The sequence below is a fragment of the Nicotiana sylvestris genome, chromosome 10, assembly GCF_000393655.2.
Source record: "Nicotiana sylvestris chromosome 10, ASM39365v2, whole genome shotgun sequence".
Taxonomy (NCBI): Eukaryota; Viridiplantae; Streptophyta; class Magnoliopsida; order Solanales; family Solanaceae; genus Nicotiana; species Nicotiana sylvestris.
In genome coordinates, this window is record NC_091066.1 from 77,412,114 (window position 1) to 77,433,987 (window position 21,874).

A 21,874-nucleotide genomic window follows, 5' to 3' on the forward strand; every position below is an offset into this window, starting at 1 on the left:
CACCAATTGCCCAAGCAATTGAATACCTCTACTTCACAAGCCAAAAAACAGGCCAACAGAAAACCACTAGAATTCAAAGTACGGTGGGAACCACCACCACCAAACATCTATAAACTCAATATAGATGATGCATACAGAAAAAACTTCAACTATGGAGGAGCAGGAGAAATCATTAGGGATTCCCATGGAAGTTGGATAGCAGGGTTTTCCCGCCGCGTTGTGGCAACTACGCCACTCCAAGCTGAACTTACAGCCTTGCTCAAGGGATTGGAACTGGCCTTTACTAAAAACTTAATGCCACTAATAGTGAAAACTGACTGTCAGGTATTGTCCATAATTATAAAACCGCATATGATTAATGATGCTTACACAATTTTACTACATGATTGCAGGTTCATCATCAGCCATGAACCAACCACCAGTCAAGCACATATACCGTGAAGCCAACTCAGTTGCCCACATTTTAGCAAACCATGCAAGTACATGGATACTGGAAGGAAATGCAGGACGTGAAGACATATTTTGGAGCACAGTGTCTTTATTTGCTTTCTTTACTTATCGCAAAGACTTATTAGGAACTACATCGTTAAAATATATTTCATGTTGTAATAACACTCTTTAGTTTCCTACTTTAATACATCTCGTCGTTCACAAAAAGTTTTTTATCATAAGTTTAAATTATCATATTATGACATAATGTAAATAGCTTAAATCTATCCTTTATTAAAACACCAACATAAAAATAAAACAGTAAATAAAAAAGCTTTATAGCTTATTTGGTCAAGTTTCTAAAATCAGCTTATTTTAAAATATGTTTTTAAAAAAGTACTTTTAATGAAAAATAATTTGTGTTTGACTAATTAATTTGAAAAGTACTTTTGAACATCAATTAATGTTTGACCAAACTTTAAAAAAGTGGTTCTGTAAGCTAATTTTTTTATTACTCTCAAAAACTCTCCTTCTACTTCTATTTAAAAGTATTTCTTTTGAAAACTTAGCCAAATATTTTAACTTTGGAAAAAATACTTTTTGACCCAAAAAAAAGGGATCGGAAGGTTTATGAGTTGCCTTAAGCAAGCAAATGCCGGATATGTCTTGAACACCAGGAATCTTCCCTGATCTTTTGCTTTTTTCTTTTCTTCAAGAATCTTCCTCCATCTTCGAAACCACAAAAAACTGAGGAAATAATAGTTAATACGTTTCGTTCAAACACTACAAAGAGAACATTTGCCTCTGTACAAAAATCCCGCTTTATTCACTGCCAACTCTTCAACATGTCATTAGCTTGTTCTTTTATCAGTCACCCCCTTAAAGCAGTATTCCTCCTTCTTTAACTTTTGTAAATATTCTTTCTGGTCATGAGTACTGAATCATCCAGAACAAGCCAAGAATCACCTTCCCCTTTTTATTAACTTCTTGAAACTAAACACCACTTCTCTAAATGGAAAAACTCTCCAAAATACATCACTGTAGTGATCCTACTTCATACCCTGAATAATAACACCAAATTCTCTTGAACCAAACTCAAAAAAACCCATTCTTGCCATGGGTACATCCGAACCAGAGGACTCTATTGTGAAAATAAATAGCAGGGAATCCCCCAAAACCCCTAAAGAAACTGAATTGTCCGTTTCTTCAAAACCCCATTTCAACAAGAATGACAGCAACAACAGTAATAAAGATTTAAACATAGTGAATGAGTCACCAGTTTCACAACATTCACCGTTACACATGGCCCAGGAAGAAGCTTTACACTACAGTTCCAGCTCTTCTTTAAGGAAAAAATCTAGTCTTTTGGTGAGTAGGACCAAATCAAGGCTATTGGACCCACACCCACCTGAGCAAGATCAGAGGTCTCAGAATGTTGCAATGAAATCTGGAGCTTTATTAAGAGATAGTGAAATCGAAGAAGATGACGCTTTTTCAGATGAGGATTTGCCTGAGGAATACAAGAAACTGGAGTTCAGTCCATTAACTGTACTTCAGCTGGTGAGTTTGGTTGTAATTATTGCAGCTCTAGTTTGCGGTGTTATATTTAAAGTATTGAGGGAAAAAAAGGGCTTTGGGCTTGAATTGTGGAAATGGGAAGTAGTGATTTTGGTGTTGATTTGTGGAAGATTGGTTTCTGGTTGGGGGATAAGGTTAGTGGTTTTCTTGATTGAATGTAACTTTTTGTTGAGGAAAAGGGTTTTATATTTCGTTTATGGATTGAGAAATTCAGTGCAAAATTGCATTTGGTTGAGTCTGGTTTTGATTGCTTGGCAGTCTATTTTTGACAAGAAGGTTGATAAAATGACTGGTGGGAAGGTTCTACCTTATGTGTCAAGTATTTGGGTTTGTCTTTTGGTTGGTGCATACATTTGGTTGCTGAAAACACTTCTTGTGAAGGTGCTGGCTATGTCATTTCATGTTAGTACATTCTTTGACCGTATTCAAGAATCGTTGTTCAATCAGTATGTGATTGAGACGTTGTCTGGGCCGCCGTTGGTTGAGATTGATCAGCAGGAGGAGGAAGAGAAGGTTATGGCTGAAGTGCAGAAACTTCAGAGTGCTGGGGCTACATTGCCTGCTGATCTAAAGGCGAGTATATTTGCAAAAAGACCGATTGGAACACCACGCAAGAGTCCTACGTCTGCTACTACGAGGAGTTCTGCATTTTCGAGGGTTATTTCTGAGAAGGTGAAAGAAGAGGAGGGAGGAATCACTATAGATCATTTGCATAGACTGAATCAGAAGAACATTTCTGCTTGGAATATGAAAAGGCTGATGAATATGGTTCGAAATGGTGTGCTGTCAACTTTGGATGAGAAGCTACCACAGTCGACTCATGAGGATGAATCGGCTGTGCAGATCACTAGTGAAAAAAAGGCTAAAGCTGCAGCCAAGAAGATATTTAACAATGTGGCTAAGCCTGGCTCCAAGTAAGATTTTTCCTTAAAAAGACAAGTTTAGTTTCCTTCACTGTAACTTACCTATCTCTTCGGACTACTGATGCTAACAACAATTAGTTGTTGCCCTTAAATTCCTATGTTATCATAGCTCTGCAGTTTATATTTGATATCTCTGCTATTATTTCTGAAACTTATCGTGTTGTTAGTAAAATAAATAGGATAATGTTAAGTGCCCGCTTCGGCGAAAGCTGGACCAGAAGTTACAGCCCATAATTCTTTTATATTCTTAGCTCTTGTGTTGTTCTATAATCTATTGTTTTCCAAGCTCATTGGTTTACTTAATTGGTGGTCTGTGACTGCCATACATCAGGTTCATCTATCTGGAGGACTTGATGCGTTTTATGAGAGAAGATGAGGCTGTGAAAATAATGCGCCTTATTGAAGGTGGAACTGAAACCAGCGGCATAAGTAAAGGGGCTTTAAAAAATTGGGTGGTGAGTATATAAGGCCAATTTGCCTCTTCTTTCCTACATTCTGTATTCAGATTTTTGCTGATGCAGAATATGCAAGTTGTCCTTGAATAGTCAACCTTTTTTCTTGGATAAATTAGTGCGAACTCATCTTAAAATTGTAGCGAACAAAAAATTTTGGTATTCATTTCAAATCATAGCTACAAAATGAGCAAAGATGGCTAGTTTCAAGAAAACATAGTTTTTTCACTTTCACATTTCACTGATGGAGATTGGCATGTGAAGTAAGAGTGTCCCGGCTATGAAAAGATGCTCTAGCTGAATGTAGCCTAACCAATTTAAACCAAAAGTAAATGAGACTTTGAAATATTGATATCCAAAGAGAGTGTGAGCTTTAATCGAAAACCTAGACTTGAGGTGGAATTTGGCCTTTCCTGCTATTTTTTATTTTTAGATAATCCTAAATTAGCACAAGTTTGATAGGATTATAATGTTTTACTTTATATTTCCCTTCCAGGTTAATGCATTTAGAGAACGAAGGGCTCTTGCTCTGTCTTTGAATGACACTAAGACTGCAGTAAACAAACTTCATCAAATCTTGAACGTCCTTGTTGCAATTATCATATTGGTCATCTGGCTCCTTATTCTCAGAGTTGCCACTACACATTTCTTGGTCTTTTTGAGTTCCCAGATGCTTCTGGTAGTATTCATCTTCGGAAACTCAGCCAAGACGACATTCGAGGCAATCATCTTTTTATTTGTGATGCACCCATTTGATGTAGGCGATCGCGTTGAAGTTGATGGAGTTCAGGCAAGAAATTCTTCCGTTTCAAAGTGTATGTTTGATTGTGTTCTAACATGCATGCTAAAGAATTTCTTTGATGCTTGTTCAGTTGGTAGTTGAAGAGATGAATATACTGACAACAGTTTTCCTAAGGTACGATAACCAGAAGATCATATATCCAAACAGTGTCCTATCGACAAAGCCCATAAGTAATTATTACCGTAGTCCAGACATGGGAGATTCAGTTGATTTCTGCATTCATATCTCAACTCCCATGGAAAAGATAGCTATGATGAAAGAGAGAATAACAAGGTATATCTACAGATATGTATGGAACTTCGAGCTATAGTGGTCTCACTTGCTTTTTCACTTAGCTAAGCATTAGAAAAACATGCTCATCATAATATTGCAGAAAGGACTCTGATTTGTCATATTCGTCCATAGAATTCTTACTCCTATAGGTGCATATATGAGAATCAAGATTGCTGTTATAACTAGTAATAATATAATTGGCTTGGCATGCTAATGGTAAACTGCACAAAGCGATAGTACTTTTGACTTTCTTCTTAGCTTGATCATGAGGAGTTGTTAAATTTTCTTGTACTTTTGATTAGTTATGGTTATGGCTTCTGCACTGGCAGGTATATTGAGAACAGGAGCGATCATTGGCACCTAGCTCCAATGATTGTAATGAGGGACGTGGAGAACTTGAACGGAATAAAATGGTCAGTGTGGCCCTCACACACGATGAATCACCAAGATATGGGAGAGAGATGGGCGAGGAGAGCTCTTCTGCTTGAAGAAATGGTAAAAATATTCAGGGAGCTGGATATCCAATACCGTATGCTACCTCTTGATGTCAACATTCGTACCCTGCCACCATTGTCTTCAAGCAGAGCTCCCTCTAACTGGTCACTTTGTGCTTAATTGATCGAAAAGGTCACACATTTGAGAATCATTCAAGAGGGCTGTGATGGTTTGTTACTGGAGCAATTTTCTACAAATGCTCAAGAAGGGTGTAGGCCGAGAAGTATTAATCCAACTGTGAATGATCCAGTATTTTTTGTTTCTCATCTAATAGCCAATGGTTGTGTACATAGTTAACTTTGATGTCTTTTTTCAGTTGAAAATGCTGTAATATTGAACCTGAGACCCCTTACTAATTTTAAAATCCGAACTCTAATTAGATGTTCAAGAGGCCACAAGTTCATTGTTACTAGTTGACTGTAAGTAGATGTTATCAGGCCATAAGATCATCGTAAATAAGATATTGTTAGGCCGAGTATTAACTGTCCTAATTAATTTAAAATTGAGAAAATGACCCTCTACAGTCCCTCAAATTTTAAGGAAATTTTACCACCTATAGAATAGGTTAGTACCCTATTTATATTTTATAAATACCCTTTTAAAATATTACATTCTATAAATACCCTTTTTAGTTTATAGCAAAAAATTTAAATTTAGTTCCATCCTAAAATTAAGGCTTAATATATGCTACAAAATATTTTTCTATCTCATTTTTTTTTATTTTCTCTCACCTAATTAGCGTATATCTCCTCTCATCAGCTTTTCTCTCTCTTCTTCAATACACTTTTCCCTCTTCTCCCACAAACACACGTTCCATACACTTCAAAAACCCTCCTCCGCCATTATCGCGTATACTTCTCCGCCATTATCACCCCACACGCCATTCTTCTTCGCAACTGTTCTCAAGCGTAGTTTGACGGGCAAGTTGGTTCTCAAGTGTTTTTTAGAGCTTCACAGTTGTATTTTGGAAATCTTCTCCCCGTAGGTAATTCAACTACTTCGAAGTTGCTTTTTCATTAGTTTGTTTCTATAAGTTTTTTTTAGCGAATTTACACAATTTTCTGATATATCTTCCATTTGTATTGTTAATCACCAGGATTCTTTGAGTTTTCTCTCTAATGTCGGATGCAACGCCACTCAACAGACTACCCAGAGGTATACCCACCAAAATTCTCTATTTTGATGGGCCCTCTTTCTCGTTGCAACTGACTCAAGCGGAGAAAGATTTTGCAGGTTTATCAGCATCCAAAGTTGATGAAAGAAGAAGTAAATTACACAATGACAAGTTGAAAGAAGTCCAAGTTGATGAAGCTTCAAAAGAAACCAAAAATCAAGTTGGCTCAAAGAGGAAAAAACCTATGAAAGATTCAAGAAACCAAAAGGTAATTGGTATTTGTTACATGTATTCTGTTGTATTCATATGTATCTTCTTGTATTTTTGTACCTTTTTGTATAGTGTATTCTGTTTCTTCTATAGTATGTTTATGTATTCATGTGTATTTGGTTGTTTCCAACAGTTCATTTTTAATGTAATCTTACCTGTATTCATATGTATTCATGTGTATTTAGCGTTTGCTAATGTATATTTGCGATAATTCAATTGTCCAGTTTGACCTCAAATGTATTCATATGTATTCATATGTATTCATCTTAAATATTTTGTATTATATCTGTATGTTACAAAGTATGTTAGCATATATTTAGCCTAGTCACTGTATCTAGTCTTCTGTAAAGGTTTGTAGTTGTCTGACATGCATTTGGCCTTGTCACTGTATCATGTCTTACATGTATTCCAAAAAAACTTAATATGTATTTTTGCAATGTATTCATCTGTATTAACATGTATCTTTCAATGTTCATTGCAGGGAATTGATTTGTTTGTGAAACACCAGCCAAAATTAGCACCCCATATTAGTAGTTACACTAACACTGATATAGTATCCCAGCTAAAAGATAATCTTACTCCCGATCAGTTCCAACAATTCGGCAATACATGCTTTGGCTCATTTCTTCAAATGAAGCGATTTGATGTTCAACATCAACTCTTCAGATGCTTTATGGCTCGATAGTTAAACGGCACTCCAAACAATGTATTTGCAGTATACATCAATGGTACTGAATTACATTTCACATTAAGGGAGTTTGCGCTTGTGACTGGCCTCAAATGTGTAGGTAAAGATGAAGATTTTAAGTTTAGTGAAACTCCTCCTAACCGGCTTATTGCGACTTATTTTGGAAGTGCTAATATTGTAAAGAAGAAACACTTGAGACAATGCTTCAATGACAAGACATGGGCCCCGACAATGATGAGGATACTTTGAAGATATCTTTGTCGTATTTCATCCACACCTTTATATTTTCATCTGAGAAGAATAGTGCAACAATACCGAGGTTAGATTTTGACTTAGTAGAGAGTGGGCGCTATTCTGAATTTCATTGGGGTATTAAAGCATTTGAGTTGTTGATAAACTCGATTAGCAAGAAGATGGATGCTTTGAAGAAGTATTACAGGATAGCTGGGATGCCCCTAGCTATGCAGGTGTGGTTTTATGAGTGTTGTTCTTCTGTTGGTTCCAAAATTGCAGTCCGAGTCTGCGACGTGGTCCCCAGAATACTCAATTGGAGAACCACCGGAAATCAGCCAACATTTTCTTATCTGACGAACGGCATGTTCAAAGACACCGGAAACACGGTAATATACAAATGTTATCAATATTCTGAAGATAATTGAACACAAATACATCTATAATTTGCATACATTTGCATTCAGTTAGAGGGAAAGCCTACTGTAATATACATTGGATTCATAAGCTTATATACATGAATACTTGCATACATATTAATACATTCTAAATACAACAGAGTTAAATACACCTGAATGTAGCATTATACAGTTATGCATTAATATGTTTTTTGTAAGTCATAACTTATTTTTGTTCACAGATTGTGTTCAAGGACATCACTCCTCTAGATATAGAGCTTGCTGTTATTCAGGTTCCTCAAGTGTGCGCCGATATTGAGAAAATACCTACTCCTGCGCATTCAGACAAATCGGGACAGGATACAGATGACTTTTCTCCTACACCCAATCTTCAATCTAAGAAGAAACATGTTGAAAGTGTTGGTCCATCTTCATCACCGCCACATAAGAAGGTCAAGGAACAACCCAAGATTCCTACAAAAGAACTAGAATATCAGCCCAAAGTCCCTCTTGTTTGTGTTTCTGATATTGGACATAAACTTGTGCATGACCATCAGCTCCCAGAAGGCCAAAATGAGGAAGTATCTTCTTTGAGGAAAGACCTAAAATCATTCAAAGAATACGTGAGTATTTACCCACTGATTAATCAATAAAGTTTGATAGCTATGTGTTTTAGTATTTTTCTAACTATTTTGTACTGTTAAGGTTATTGGAGAGTTCAAGTCTCTAAGGACATTGATCAATGATAACTTCAAGATGCTTTCAGACCATCTTCAACAAAATCAGCAAACTGAACCCATAGTGAGACATGATGGTGGCATTGACACAGATGTCGGAGATAATAATGAGGTATAAAAGCAGTTATCATATTGAACATATGTATTTAGCTGTATTCATATATGTTTTAATCTAACCATTTTACTATTGTATTTAACTGTTATTCAGCTCTATATATATGTATTCTGACTTTTAAATCTTAACATATTGAGCATATTTTTTTAGATGTATTCATAACTGTGTTACACTTAATCTGTAATATCACTTTAAACTGCTGTATTTATTTTTATTTCAACTGTATTTACATGTATTCTGCTTGGTTAATCTGCATTTTCTGTAATGTATATTAGCTACTTATATGTATTTAATCTTTTTCTAACATTAAGTTACCATGCTAACAATGATACATACAACTACCAGAAAACTATTTCAGAGGTACCGTCCATCATACCATCTACCACAAACCAAGAGGATGTATCTAAAGAATTCTATGTTTCTCAATTTGAACTGGACGACAAGTTTCTACCCAGTCAAATTCCAGAAACTAGAATAGTTGTTCACGCCAGTGCAAAAAAAGATGAAGCCACACCAGTGCAACCTCAACGAAATAGGCGACCAAGTAGATGGAACTCTTCGCCCTTATCAGTCTAACTTCGACTCAGGAGGTAAGTGATTTTACAAACGTAATATTCAGCATTCATCGTGATTGAATCATTTATAGTAGTCCATAAACACAAATTCAATTTACAGCATGTTCCTCTGTAAAGTTGACAACCATCTTTGAGAAAAGACACCCGTTTGAGGAAGATCCAATAACGGCGCCACATCCTATGTTACTCATTCAAGAATATGACAAGTGGGTTCGTGAAGGTCTTCTAGCAAGACATGATCAGAAGTGAGTTTTCCCCCGTTCATTGTATTATGTTTTCATTTTTTTTAAGGTATGTACATAATGAGTTTTATATCATACTTGTAGAGGTAATCTCGACAACCATTACAAGAAAAACAAGTCTATACTTCACATTCCATTGGATTTTGGAGTTTATCAAGTTGATTCCAAAAACTGGTTTTACCTTCTATCCATTTACGGGAAGTTATGGGATGACAATGTAAGTCTTTCCCAAAAATGATAATCTTATCTTTAAATAATAACATGTTGTTTTATTAACTTGTATTTAGTTGTATTATTCAGTTGTATTCAGCTGTATTTTTCTCTGATTTCCTATGTATTCAGCTATAGTCAATTGAATTAAACTGTATTATTAACCTATAATTAACTTTATTGAAACTGTTGTATTCAACTGTATTGAACAATTGAGTTACCTGTATTCATCCAATGGCAGTTAAATTCAACTGTTTCAACCAGCTGTCCAGATCTGTATTCAACTGTATTACACTGTATTCCACCAAAGTCAGTTGAATTGAACTGTATTATTAACCTATATTCAACTCTATTCTACATGTTGTATTCACCTATATTAAGGAATTGGATTAGTTGTATTCATTCAATGTCAGTTGAATTCAACTGTAGTCCATAATCTAAATACAGTTGTATTCACCTGTATTACAGTGTATTCCTCTATTTTCTGTATTCATTTGTATTCAAAAAAATTTTAGCATCTGTATTGAGGTATTCATATATATTATTTCTTAGTTGAAGCAAATAAACTCACACTATCTACCAACCTCTTTTGTTTATAGCATATGGATGTCATATTCTACTATCTGCAAAAGATGGGCAAGTACAATCAGCATAGGGACTTCACGTTTACTACTGTTGATTGTATATTCAAGACAAGAATAGCTGAAATATATGACAGGTATGAAGATACAGATAGTAATGCTAATGTATCCAAACAAGAACACATTGTATGTGAGTATATTAGGGGCTACAGATTGCATGCTAATGTACCCTGGCATACAGTGGATAATGTCTTGATACCAGTGAACTTGAAGGAAAAACTTCATTGGGTGTTGGTTGTTGTGACTTTCAAAGATAGATAGTGTACGACTCGTACACGTCTTCCGGTCATGATGCATATATAGTCTCTGAGATTGTAAAGCTAGCTAAGCTACTACCTCTGTATCTGTCAATTAGTGGATTTTACAGAGATAGTCAAGCCATTGACTGGTATGCTTATCCCGCATACACAAACAAGGATCATAACGAACCTTTTGAAGTTATCTTCGTTCCAAATCTGCCTCAACAGAAAGCGGGCAGCATGTAAGTATCCAATCATCATTCTTATATGTTTTATACAAATCTAATTGTATTAATTATTTTATATTATGTTTCAATCAATTATTTTTTAGGGATTGTGGAGTGCATGTTGCAGCCTTCGCGGAGTTTCTGAGCACTATTGGAGAGATTACACAAAAAACACCATTTGATGCCACTCTTCTCCGTCAAAGATATGGTGCTCTGTTATGGGACTATGCTATGTGCAAGATAGATGCTGATGCAATAAGCGAGAGTGAAGCACCTTCAAAGATTGAAAGGCAAATCTCTGAGTCGGAGGCAAAGATGCAGATAGTTTTAGAATAGCTTTAGGTTTTTTTTTGAGTTTAGCTTGAACAATGATACTGATTGTAGTGGTTTTGGTCGTAGATGCTATTTACTTACATGCTGAAATTTGGTTAAGTTTGCTTGAACAGGTTTTAGTTAATGCACATGTTAGTTACAATTTCTGAAACTTTATGTATGCTGAATGATTTTTGTTAATGCCAATTTTTTATTTGTATTCAGCTGCATAAGATCAACTTTATCTTTCAGTATTAAGTAGTTGTATTTAGTTGTATTATTCTGTTTAGCTGGTTGTATTAATCTATATTATTCAGTTCAATTCAGTTGTATTAAAGTGTATTTATCAGTTGTCTACAGTTGGTATGCAAGTATATTCAGCTGCATCTATTCAGATGTAACTTTGAATTGACTAGAAACAATACAAGTTATATTTATTAACTTGTATTTAGTTGTATTATTCAGCTGTATTTAGCTGTATTTTTCTCTGATTTCATATGTATTCAGCTATAGTCAATTTAATTGAACTGTATTATTAACCTATAGTCAACATTATTGAACATGTTGTATTCAAATGTATTGAACAATTGAGTTACCTGTATTCATCCAATGGCAGTTAAATTCAACTGTTTCAACCAGCTGTCCAGATTTGTATTCAACTGTATTACAGTGTATTCCTCCAAAGTCAATTGAATTAAACTGTATTATTAACCTATATTCAACTATGTTCAACATGTTGTATTCACCTGTATTAAAGAATTGATATAGTTGTATTCAACTATACTAAGATACTCTCACAGCCACTTCATATATATTTATATATATAGAAATAATTCAACTAAATAAATTCAGAAAATATTAACGAAAGTCATTCCACAATATATTACTTCGAAAAAAGAATTTATTATAGCTGATAATGTCATAATAAGTGTTGAGAAATTGTCGAGTCACCAATACATGTCAGAATACAACTATTTATTACGTGGAGCATTCCTACAAGTTCGCTTGTTATGTCCTCCCTGCCCACATATGCTACATGAATGTTGATTTTTCGGCAACAACAATTCACTTAAATTTTTGTCGCGCTCCTTCTTTGGCCTTCCAAGGAGGTCTTTTCCATTTGGGTGGTAGTACAACCTCCTCTGCAACATACTCTGGTATATTCCAGTCATTTTTGTCCGGTAGCGGGTACACTGGCACATCGTATGTCATTACAATTGTACTTGACTTGTAATAGCTAGAGCAATATTCTTCAGGCATTAAAAACTTGCTCTTCAATACATCCCAGGCATGTGGGCATGGCAATTTATCAATTTGGAATCTCCCACAAACACATTTTCTCTCGAGCAGGCAGACTGTGTAATTCCTCCCACCATCGTTAACAGTATGTAAGAATTCAGTTGAGGGTACCACCTACATTTAAAAACAGAAATATAAGTTTTGAACACATTTACATGAATTAACAAATATATACTACTGAGTTAAATGGTTACTATCAACTTCGAAAATTGCAACTTCATCCAATTTCAGTTAAATTCAGCTGATTCCAGCAACTGTATTCAACTGTATTACTCTACAGTCTGCATTTGTATGCATTTGTATTCAACCTTTTTTGAGCAACTGTATTCAGGTATTTCCAATCAATTTAAACTGTATCAATCACCTGAGTTCCATTGTAATCATTATCACGTGCATACAGTCTTAATAATAACATGTATTTAACTGTATTCATCTATATTATTTACTAGTTCAAGCAAATATTCATAAAAATGAACGGGTAGTTCTGCCTAAAAAAAATTGTATTCAGTTGTATACAGCAATGCCATAAAAAATTAACTTACAGTCATACGGGTACACATGGTCTCATTCAACTCCAGCATTTCCTGGTATTTTTTCCCAAGCGTCTTGTATGTCTGAGTAGCTTCTTTACGGTTACTACAATTCCAACGACCAAACATCTTCCTAACTTCTTCGAGGAAGTCATATATTGGCAATTCCCTTGCTAAAACTAGTGCTGCATTGATTGACTCAGCGATATTTGACGTCATTGTCCATCCCCTATTAACAAGTGCATACAACCTAGCTCACTTTTCGTAACCAGCTAACTCTAAGTATTCTTTCACCCTAATATCTACCTTCTCAACCTTCTCCATCAGACTATCAAATTCAGTTTGTGTGTATGTTTTTGCCATCGAGAAGTATATCTCACTCAACTTGGCATGGCTCTTTTTGAATTTCTTGTATACGTTATTCCATAGATGCCATATGCAAGCACAATGCGGTAAATCCGGATACACTCTCGATACAGATTTAATGATGCTCTCATTTCTATCTGAAACAATGCACATGTTTTCCCTTACATCGTATGCTATCTTGAATTGCTCAAAGAACCACGTCCAAGCAGCATCGTTCTCTAAATCAATAACACCGTATGCTAGTGGCAATATATGACCTGTTTAATACAATTGAATATAATTGTTTTTAAATACATGTTTTCCAATGCTTTAAATATTAACAAATTGTATTATTATTGAGGTACTCACCTGCACCATCCAACGTGCTTGCAGAAACGAATGTCCCGGTGTAGTAGGATTTTAGATGACTTCCGTCCACTACAACAATTGGTCTACAATGATCAAACCCCCTTATAAATGCATACAATGATATATACATGTACATGAATTCATTCTTTGACGATTTTTCCATGTTATGTGAGAACCTGGATATGTCTTATCCATTGTATATAAGTATCCTGGTAATTTTTTGTATGAATCAGCCGGTTCACCTCTAAGAAAATTCATTGCCTTTTCTTTAGCCCTCCACGCCAACATGTAGCTAACATCAACACCTAGATCTGATTTCACGTCATCAATAATGTCCCTCGGAGTGTATTTCCTCTTATGGTTTGTAAGCTTTGTCCTTATAATACCACTTATAAGGCTGCTACTAGCATGCCGCTGCTCGTACACTTTATCCTTCAGCGGACATGTATGGTTGTCATTGAATTCTCTCACCTTGAATAATTCCGATTTGTTAATGCTTGAAGCCTTAAACCTCCAATCACAATCTTCTGAAATACATATTAATGCATAGCTGGAAAGAAAAGTTCATACATCAGACAACTTAACGAATCTGACATATATACTTCCTATTCATAAAGTACCAAATTGATATCTGTGTATATGTAATTTTGTATACTAACGAATTCCAATATTGTTAGATGTGATTAAATACAATAAATACAACTAAATACATTCGTATGAATAATCAAACACTTAGTAACATTATAGACATAATATGAAAATAATCATAGCCACTGTTGTATTTTTTCAATAGTAAAATACACCTGAATACATATTATTAAGAATACTAAACAAATATAAATTTTCAAAGGTGTTCATCATCTGGAGGAAACACACAACTACAACTAAATACAACAAAGTTAAACAAACATCAAACCTGACAGTATTAGACCGATCAACACGGAATTGAAACCTTTGAGCTATAGCATAATTCTTCATCACCTCTTTCAATGTAGCCTTATCCTTATAAACTTGTCCATCCATAACCTCCTTTTGATTATTTTTTGAAATTATCAAATCCTTGTGGAGTTCGAACACTCCAATCGCTTCTCCTGAATTGGCAAGTTCTATAGCTAGTGTATCATCTGTATCGGAATCGTACATTTGAACTGCTTCGTCTATCTGCACAATGTCGCCTTGATTTAAACCATCTCTGGAGATAAGCTCTTTTTCCATAGTTGTAATGCACAGAGGATACATCCCAAATTCTTTGTTCTCTTTTTTCAATTTTACATACACTCTGTAACCCATATCATTGTGTATTTCCATTGGCGTGCGATTGCCTTCAACATTGTATTGTATTTTAATGGTATTTGTGCTCAAATCTATACCCAGTTGATTAGAAATTGAACCAACTAGATCATTAAAGGAAGCATACTCAATCAGTATTCCCTCAATGGAAAAGTCGATATAATTACCCTCATTGTTCCACTTTCCAGAATGACGCAACAAAACTGTCAAGCTTGCCATATATATAGAAGAGTTATACCTTCTTTTGTATATAATTTGTATCAATCGATAAGGAGGAGAAGAAAATCGCACAATATAGAAGCAAGTTGCTCTGTTTCTTCGCTTCTTTCACGTTTCTGTATTTCTGACTTTGCGAAGAATACAGATTGATGGGATAACTTTTAAGTTTGTTGAGTAAAATTAGGAAAATCAGAATTGATTTGATTTCCTTCCGTTTTTAACATCTTCGTCGACCCAGATATTGCACAGATACGTTACGTATTTAGCGCTACATACGTTTGAATACAAGTAAATACATATCAGGATTAACTGGATTTCCTTTTTGTACGCCGCTAATTTTTGTTGTATTATTAAATACACTACCTTAAATACATTAAATACATTATAGAATTGCATAAAAGATATCTATAGGACGTAATATAGCAAAGGGTTTCTATTAATGGCTAATTAGGACTAAAAGATGGTGCTTTGTGAAAAATTCTCAAATTTTAATAGCCCATGTTTTTTCGTAAAAATAGCATGGTATAGCCAGTTTTCGGACTGGTCATTCAAAAATAGCCAGCGTTTACGAAGTCAATGAAAAATTGTCACTATTTTGCTGCAACAGAGACCGGTCCAGCATAATATACTGGAGTTCGGTGCACCTGTGTATGAACTCCAGCATATTATGCTGGACCAGTATAATTTGCGGACTCCAGTATATTATACTGGACAATTATACTTGCTGGAACTCCAGTATATTATGCTGGAGTTCTAGTATACTTATGCTGGAACTTCAGTATAATATACTGGCGTATTTTTCGGGTTTTAAACAGTGTTTTCGCTCAGATTTATCTTTACATGAAAAGTGACTAAATTTCGATTACTTTTGAAACTGGGCTATTTTTGAACGACCAGTTGTAAATCTGGCTATTTTTGAACTTCGGCCCAAACATATTATATTTAATAGCCCCAAATATCTATTTTGTATATTGTTTGTATAGTGACAGTCTATTTTGTATTTTTTTTTTGTATAATGACAGTCTATTTTGTATATTTTTTGTATGGTGACAGTCTATTTTGTATATTTTTTGTATAGTGACCATCTATTTTATATATATTTTGTATAATGACAGTCTATTTTGGATATACAGTCTATTGTATATAAATTGTATAGTGACAGTCTATTTTTTTATATATTTTGTATAGTAACATGCTATTTTGTATATATTTTGTATAATGATAGTCTATTGTTTATATTTTGTATAGTGGTTGTTTATTTTATATATATTTTGTATAGTGACAACCTATTTTGTATAGTGACAGTGTATTTTGTATATATTTTGTATAGTAATAGTCTATTTTGTATAGTGACGGTCTATTTTGTATCCCGAGCATTTTTATCTATCAACGTGTATAGATTTTTGCATTATGTATAAAAACGTATATATATTATTCTTTTACCTTAACCTTATCTATCCAACGTGTATAGACTATTTTGTATAAAAAATAATTAAGAAGCTATTGACATTTCTATTAAAACAAAAATCAGAGAACGGTAATGAACAAAAACAATAGGTCCACCTCACAAAAAGATTAAAGTAATTGTATTGAATCATAACTCACAAGACTCATGTTACTCTATTCAAGTTGCAATTATAGAGATGTTAAGGTGGTGCTTTGTCTTAGAATGAGATGAAAATAAATTTCCCAAAAAAAATTCAAAATTGAAGAAGTGTCTTGAAAAAATTTCAACACCTTTTGAAAACAAACATAATATGGTTGATATTGAACAGTGTTTTAAAAGGCGTTTTCAGGGCGAGGTGCACCAAAAATGCCCCGGGGCGATGGTGTGGGGTAAAAGTCTCAAGAGGCGTACGCCCAGCAATTCGGGGCGTATACCCAGGCGCTCCGGGTGCATTTTTTTAGTGAGACGTAAGCCTCAAAGATTTTTTCAAATTAAAATAAAATTTGTTGAATAAGTCTTTCATGTAATATCCAAATTTTCAAAATTCAGCTTGGTAATTACTCAAAAGTTTTAAAAGGAACTGAAATGCATTAAATTTAAAAATTAAGACCTTTTTTATTAATTGAAGCCCCAATTCATGGTCTTTCCCAATTCTTTATCTTGTCCGCGAGTCTGCTAATATCTCTCAAAAGCAACGAATATTCATTTTTTTTACAAATACAAAGAGAACTCCATTCTCCTTCAAAGCAGCAAATCCAAAGTTCAAATTGCAGGTTAATCATCCTTTTTGTTCATTCATGTAGAAAACTTTATTCTTTTCGACTCAAGATACTTGAGCTTCTAAGTAACGTATAATAGATTGTTTTGGCTAGTTTTTTTTGGGGGATGAAGCACGCGCGCGCGCGCGCGCACACACACATATATATATATATACATATATAGTTTTCTTTATTTTTTATGCAATTTTACCAGTTTATAAATATTTACTATAATTATATTATTTTATAAAATATTAAAAATTAAAACCTATGGGGCTTACGCCCGGTGCCTCGGGGCTTACGCCTCGCTGAGGCATATGTAAAACGCCTCGCCTTACGCCTACGCTTTTTAAAACACTGATATTGAATATAAAGCCTTTTTTTCATGAAACATATTAAACGAAATTACTCTCTAATGAATTATGATATATTTTTTTTTTTGGTAATTATATTATATTTTATTTCATCAAAATTTCAATCATAACCATCGCAAAACCTGGAAAGCAGCAGTTTGGACATAAGTCTCAAACTTACTGCATATCATCTCTACACAGTCTCATCTACACAACTCTATTGCCTATGGATAAAAGTTCAAATTTTTCATACATCTATCCAATCTTCTAACTCTACAAGCTCTAATATGAATTTCTCTTGCTAATTGCTTAATCACTTGATCTGCAGACTATCCGTTAGCCTTGAAGATTCTTGCATTCCTTTCCTACCATAAGTGATATACTCCACCGGCTAGTGTATGACATATGTTGTTACCCCCTTTGATCTGTATTATTGGTATTTGAATGTGTGTTAAATTAATTATTTGAATTACTATGATATTAATGAAAGCAAATGAATTATTTAAAGTAATAAAAACTTACTTTGATTCAGAAAATATCTCAAAAAAAAATTGAACTGCAAATAGTTTAATATTTTGAAAATTTAAAAAATATTAATTTGTGGAAAAATAAAGCTGGCTAAAGTATTTTTTTAGATAGCTTCGAAAAATAAAAGAGTATAATCGTGTTACTCTAATCACAACTCACAAGACTCATGTTACCTATCTATGTTCACATCTCAGAATAGATTAAAAACTGTACTTTGCAACTTGAAGAGTTAATCAAATGGGTTAGCGCATTTTTTTGCGTGCAGTCAAATTTAATAGGCTAGCGATTGTCTTAATTTAGTGTTGAACGGTCATAAATGAAGTTTGCTCTTTAAAATTCGTATCGCATACGGTTACTTAAAGGTGAATTCATCCCCTCACAATATCGGTAAAATGGACAAAGGTTGTTAATAGTAGTCCTTTACTAAATATTGAGCGATGACTTTGTCGATTTTAGTATACAAATTTATAATTACCGGGGTGAGCTCATAGCCACAAAGTTGATTATAGCTTTCTTTGCAAAAATGGACACGAGGAGCACTAACATGTATCCCCAACGTTAGTTGTATCACATTAATATTTTAGCCAGACCTATCACCTATATCGCTTTAAAAAATTAAAATTTGTGGCCCCGCTTAACCATGCTCGTGCTCGTAAAGAAAAGGATAGAGTGCAAGGAATGTAGCCCACTGAAGAGTATAACAAAGAAGGAACAAAACCCACTACTTTCTTGATTTTTATGTAGCTTTTTCAGATGGCTTCTCCAGTCAAAGTATATGGACCGACTTTGTCAACTGCAGTCTCAAGAGTTCTAGCTTGTCTTCTTGAAAAAGATGTCCACTTTCAGCTTCTCCCAGTTAATATGGCCAAAGGGGAACATAAGAAACCTGACTATCTCAAAATTCAGGTAAGTGTTTAGACTCTGTTTTTTTTTTTTGAAACAATTTATCTACTCTGTTTATCTCTTAATATTATCCTAATTTTAAACAGCCCTTTGGACAAGTCCCAGCTTTTCAAGACGAGAACATCACTCTGTTTGGTAATTACACTTCTAGTCCTATATCTTCCCCATTTTCTAAATACACCTGTCCTCCCAAACTTGCAGCATACAGCCCTGGAAGTATGGGTGGAAAACTCTCTTGGCAGTTCCAGTCTAAAATTTGGATTTTTAAACTGCATTTGCCAAGAATTCTTGGATTATATGGTAGGATGTACTGGTGCACAATTTGTGTCTTGTTCTTTTTGTATGGTTATGCTAGGAGCGGCAACCGGGTGTGTCGGGTCGGATATGATTCGGGTCGAAGGCGGGTAACAAAAAAATGGATAAATTATCCGACCAGACCCATATTTAATAAGGATAAAAAAGGGTTAACTGACTGATAATATGGGTAACTATATTTTTCATAACTTTTTGCATATGATCACTTTTGGGAGAATTCTTATAGCCTGTTTGGCCAAGCTTATTTTTTGCCAAAAGTATTTTTTTTTTTTTTTGCCAAAAGCACTTTTGGCCAAAAATTGAGGTGTTTGGCCAAGCTTCTGGAAGGAAAAAAAGTACTTTTGAGGAGAAGCAGAAGCAGTTTTGGAGAAGCAGAAAAAAGTAGCTTCTCTCCAAAAGTACTTTTTTGAGAAACACTTTTGAGAAAAATACACTTAGAAGCAGTTTTTTAAAGCTTGGTCAAACACTAATTGCTGCTTAAAAGTGTTTTTCAAACTAATTAGCCAAACACAAACTGCTTCTCACCAAAAGTACTTTTGAGAAAAGCACTTTTGAAAAAAAACACTTCTCAAAATAAGTTGATTTTTGCAGTTTGGCCAAACGGGCTATTAGTCTCCCTAACTTGAGGAACCCCCAATTTGAGCCTTTATAAATATAAAAGTTAGACCTATTGGTTATCCATTTTCAAAATGGATAATATGACTCTTATCCATATTTGACCCGTTTAGAAAAAGTTCATTATCCAACCCATTTTTTAGTGGATAATATGGGTGGTTGTTTTCTTTTAACCATTTTGCCCCTCCTAGGTTATACTAAGATGGAATTTGGGTCTTACACTGTTGTTGATGATGCTTATTATAATAAGCAATGATGTTTTATACTTCAATGCCACACAAGAAAGGTGCTTAGTATGGTACCCAATTTTCGCGTGCACTGATTTATTGAAGAACCTGGTTCTTTATGTATTTTTATACCACAGTTGCAGAATAAAGTGATGCATAAAGTAAAGAATACAGTGATTTTTACATGGAAAACACTCGGCTCACAAGGTGAAAATCACGACCTACTATCCAGTAGGATTTTTCCCAAACATTTCATTAAACTCATCAAACTCATTTGCTTCAGTATGTGTTAGTAAAAGAGAACACCGCTGATATATATGAAGTTAGTAAATAAAGAGTAACTAGAAGTCTATTGCCTTACTTCCTTGGTGAAAGAGTTCTAAATAACTTTAACCTTATCTTGGGTAAAGTTCTCTTCAAATGAGAAGACCTGCTCCTTATCACATATGCAATCTTTTGGTTCAGGGTTTATCATAAATAACCACTTATACTTATCCCTTTCACGTGCAGACCTTTTGCTTGTTTCCAACTGTAATCTGTATACTGTAGGGTTCATGCATCATGCATGTATTCCATTGTCAATCAACAAGAAATTTGGGTTTACTTTCCAAAACATGATACTACTTGATGATACTTATCCTGTATAGTTATACTAGTATGAATGACCCGGTCTTGCATTGTTGTTCATGATGCTTACACATACTAGTATGCAAATTTGTGTATTTAAACTGTTTCATAATGCTTATATATGGAATTTAGTTCTTTCGTTGTTGCTCACGATACTTATGCTAGTGTGGATTTGGGTCTTAATTGCTGTTCATGATGTTTATTAATATGGAATTAAGGTTTTATAACGTGTTGATGATGATTATAATGGTATGGAGTTTGTTTTTTACATTGTTTTCTGTCTTGTGTTTGGTAAACCCAGAATCCAGATCTATAAATAGGTACATATGTGACAAATATGGACATCAAGGGAACAAGGGGCTGTACGGAACAAACCCGTTAGAGAAAGCATCTATAGATCAATGGATAGAAGCAGAAGGACAAAGCTTCAATCCGCCAAGTTCAATTCTCGTATTCCAGTTGGCTTTTGCACCGCGAATGAAGATCAAACAAGACAAGAACTTGATCAGACAGAATGAAGAGAAGCTAAAAAAAGTGCTTGATGTGTATGAGAAGAGGCTTGGTGAGAATCAGTACTTGGCCGGAGATGAGTTCACATTGGCCGATCTCTCTCACCTTCCAAACATCCAATATTTGGTAAACGGGACAGATAGAGCAGAGCTCTTCACTTCAAGAAAGAACGTGGGAAGGTGGTGGGATGAGATATCTAGCAGAGAATCGTGGAAGAAGGTAGTTGAAATGCAGACCTCACCCCCTCCCTCATAAGACTTGCTGAAACCATTTGTTTTTCAAAGAGTGTATTGCTCTGTTGTTTGTCATGTTGCGAGTTTTATGTTCTCCGGCTAGACTAACTACATCTACATCTGTGGGTTGAATAATGATTACTAGTTTATACTCTCTACAGCTACATTTGTAGGTTTAATAATGATAGTCTACAAACAGATCAAGGCGATTATCGTGAAGTTTATTTGAGATGTGATCACAATATTCTGGACTTGTTATGAATCAATCCCAGCAACTCTCCTACAAGAAAGTTATTGTTTTTTCTCAGAAAGATTAATTTGTGCTACCCTACATCTTAAGGTTTATCAAATAAAC

At 34.6% G+C, this 21,874-nt stretch overlaps 4 protein-coding genes and 1 long non-coding RNA gene across 5 annotated transcripts; 3 read left to right on the top strand and 2 right to left on the bottom strand.

Annotated features, from left to right (window-relative positions):
• The first annotated feature begins 1,050 nt into the window (after positions 1–1,050).
• LOC104226136 (mechanosensitive ion channel protein 8-like) lies at positions 1,051–5,361 on the top strand. Its single transcript, XM_009778030.2, has 5 exons — positions 1,051–2,921; positions 3,262–3,385; positions 3,879–4,172; positions 4,255–4,457; positions 4,787–5,361. Exons 1-5 carry the CDS (start codon positions 1,546–1,548, stop codon positions 5,070–5,072), a joined length of 2,283 nt encoding a protein of 760 aa, XP_009776332.1. The 5' UTR covers positions 1,051–1,545; the 3' UTR covers positions 5,073–5,361.
• A 2,827-nt stretch (positions 5,362–8,188) lies between these two features.
• LOC138880387 (uncharacterized) lies at positions 8,189–8,982 on the top strand. Its single transcript, XR_011403022.1, has 3 exons — positions 8,189–8,276; positions 8,359–8,502; positions 8,851–8,982. It is a non-coding gene; the product is annotated as an uncharacterized lncRNA (long non-coding RNA).
• A 3,034-nt stretch (positions 8,983–12,016) lies between these two features.
• Positions 12,017–12,999, bottom strand: LOC138879567 (uncharacterized). Its single transcript, XM_070159183.1, has 2 exons — positions 12,793–12,999; positions 12,017–12,364 (listed from the first exon to the last, which is right to left on the bottom strand). Exons 1-2 carry the CDS (start codon positions 12,997–12,999, stop codon positions 12,017–12,019), a joined length of 555 nt encoding a protein of 184 aa, XP_070015284.1.
• A 36-nt stretch (positions 13,000–13,035) lies between these two features.
• Positions 13,036–15,003, bottom strand: LOC138879568 (uncharacterized). Its single transcript, XM_070159184.1, has 4 exons — positions 14,411–15,003; positions 13,671–14,044; positions 13,495–13,563; positions 13,036–13,403 (listed from the first exon to the last, which is right to left on the bottom strand). Exons 1-4 carry the CDS (start codon positions 15,001–15,003, stop codon positions 13,036–13,038), a joined length of 1,404 nt encoding a protein of 467 aa, XP_070015285.1.
• Positions 15,004–18,718: 3,715 nt separating this feature from the next.
• LOC104249008 (glutathione S-transferase-like) lies at positions 18,719–21,809 on the top strand. Its single transcript, XM_009805369.2, has 3 exons — positions 18,719–18,995; positions 19,079–19,127; positions 21,078–21,809. Exons 1-3 carry the CDS (start codon positions 18,843–18,845, stop codon positions 21,539–21,541), a joined length of 666 nt encoding a protein of 221 aa, XP_009803671.1. The 5' UTR covers positions 18,719–18,842; the 3' UTR covers positions 21,542–21,809.
• The last annotated feature ends 65 nt before the right edge of the window (positions 21,810–21,874 follow it).

What these genes read in the sequence shown, in the direction of transcription:
- LOC104226136 (XM_009778030.2), top strand. Translation starts at nt 1,546, where the DNA reads ATGGGTACATCCGAACCAGAGGACTCTATTGTGAAAATAAATAGCAGG. An exon ending in GTGGCTAAGCCTGGCTCCAA is followed by an intron (nt 2,922 to 3,261) that starts GTAAGATTTTTC and finishes GCCATACATCAG; the next exon opens with GTTCATCTATCTGGAGGACT. An exon ending in TTGAAGTTGATGGAGTTCAG is followed by an intron (nt 4,173 to 4,254) that starts GCAAGAAATTCT and finishes ATGCTTGTTCAG; the next exon opens with TTGGTAGTTGAAGAGATGAA.
- LOC138879567 (XM_070159183.1), bottom strand. Translation starts at nt 12,999, where the DNA reads ATGACGTCAAATATCGCTGAGTCAATCAATGCAGCACTAGTTTTAGCA. An exon ending in CCATGTGTACCCGTATGACT is followed by an intron (nt 12,365 to 12,792) that starts GTAAGTTAATTT and finishes TTTTAAATGTAG; the next exon opens with GTGGTACCCTCAACTGAATT.
- LOC138879568 (XM_070159184.1), bottom strand. Translation starts at nt 15,003, where the DNA reads ATGGCAAGCTTGACAGTTTTGTTGCGTCATTCTGGAAAGTGGAACAAT. An exon ending in GATCGGTCTAATACTGTCAG is followed by an intron (nt 14,045 to 14,410) that starts GTTTGATGTTTG and finishes TTTTCTTTCCAG; the next exon opens with CTATGCATTAATATGTATTT. An exon ending in AAGCACGTTGGATGGTGCAG is followed by an intron (nt 13,404 to 13,494) that starts GTGAGTACCTCA and finishes TGTATTAAACAG; the next exon opens with GTCATATATTGCCACTAGCA.
- LOC104249008 (XM_009805369.2), top strand. Translation starts at nt 18,843, where the DNA reads ATGGCTTCTCCAGTCAAAGTATATGGACCGACTTTGTCAACTGCAGTC. An exon ending in CTGACTATCTCAAAATTCAG is followed by an intron (nt 18,996 to 19,078) that starts GTAAGTGTTTAG and finishes AATTTTAAACAG; the next exon opens with CCCTTTGGACAAGTCCCAGC. An exon ending in CGAGAACATCACTCTGTTTG is followed by an intron (nt 19,128 to 21,077) that starts GTAATTACACTT and finishes TGGTAAACCCAG; the next exon opens with AATCCAGATCTATAAATAGG.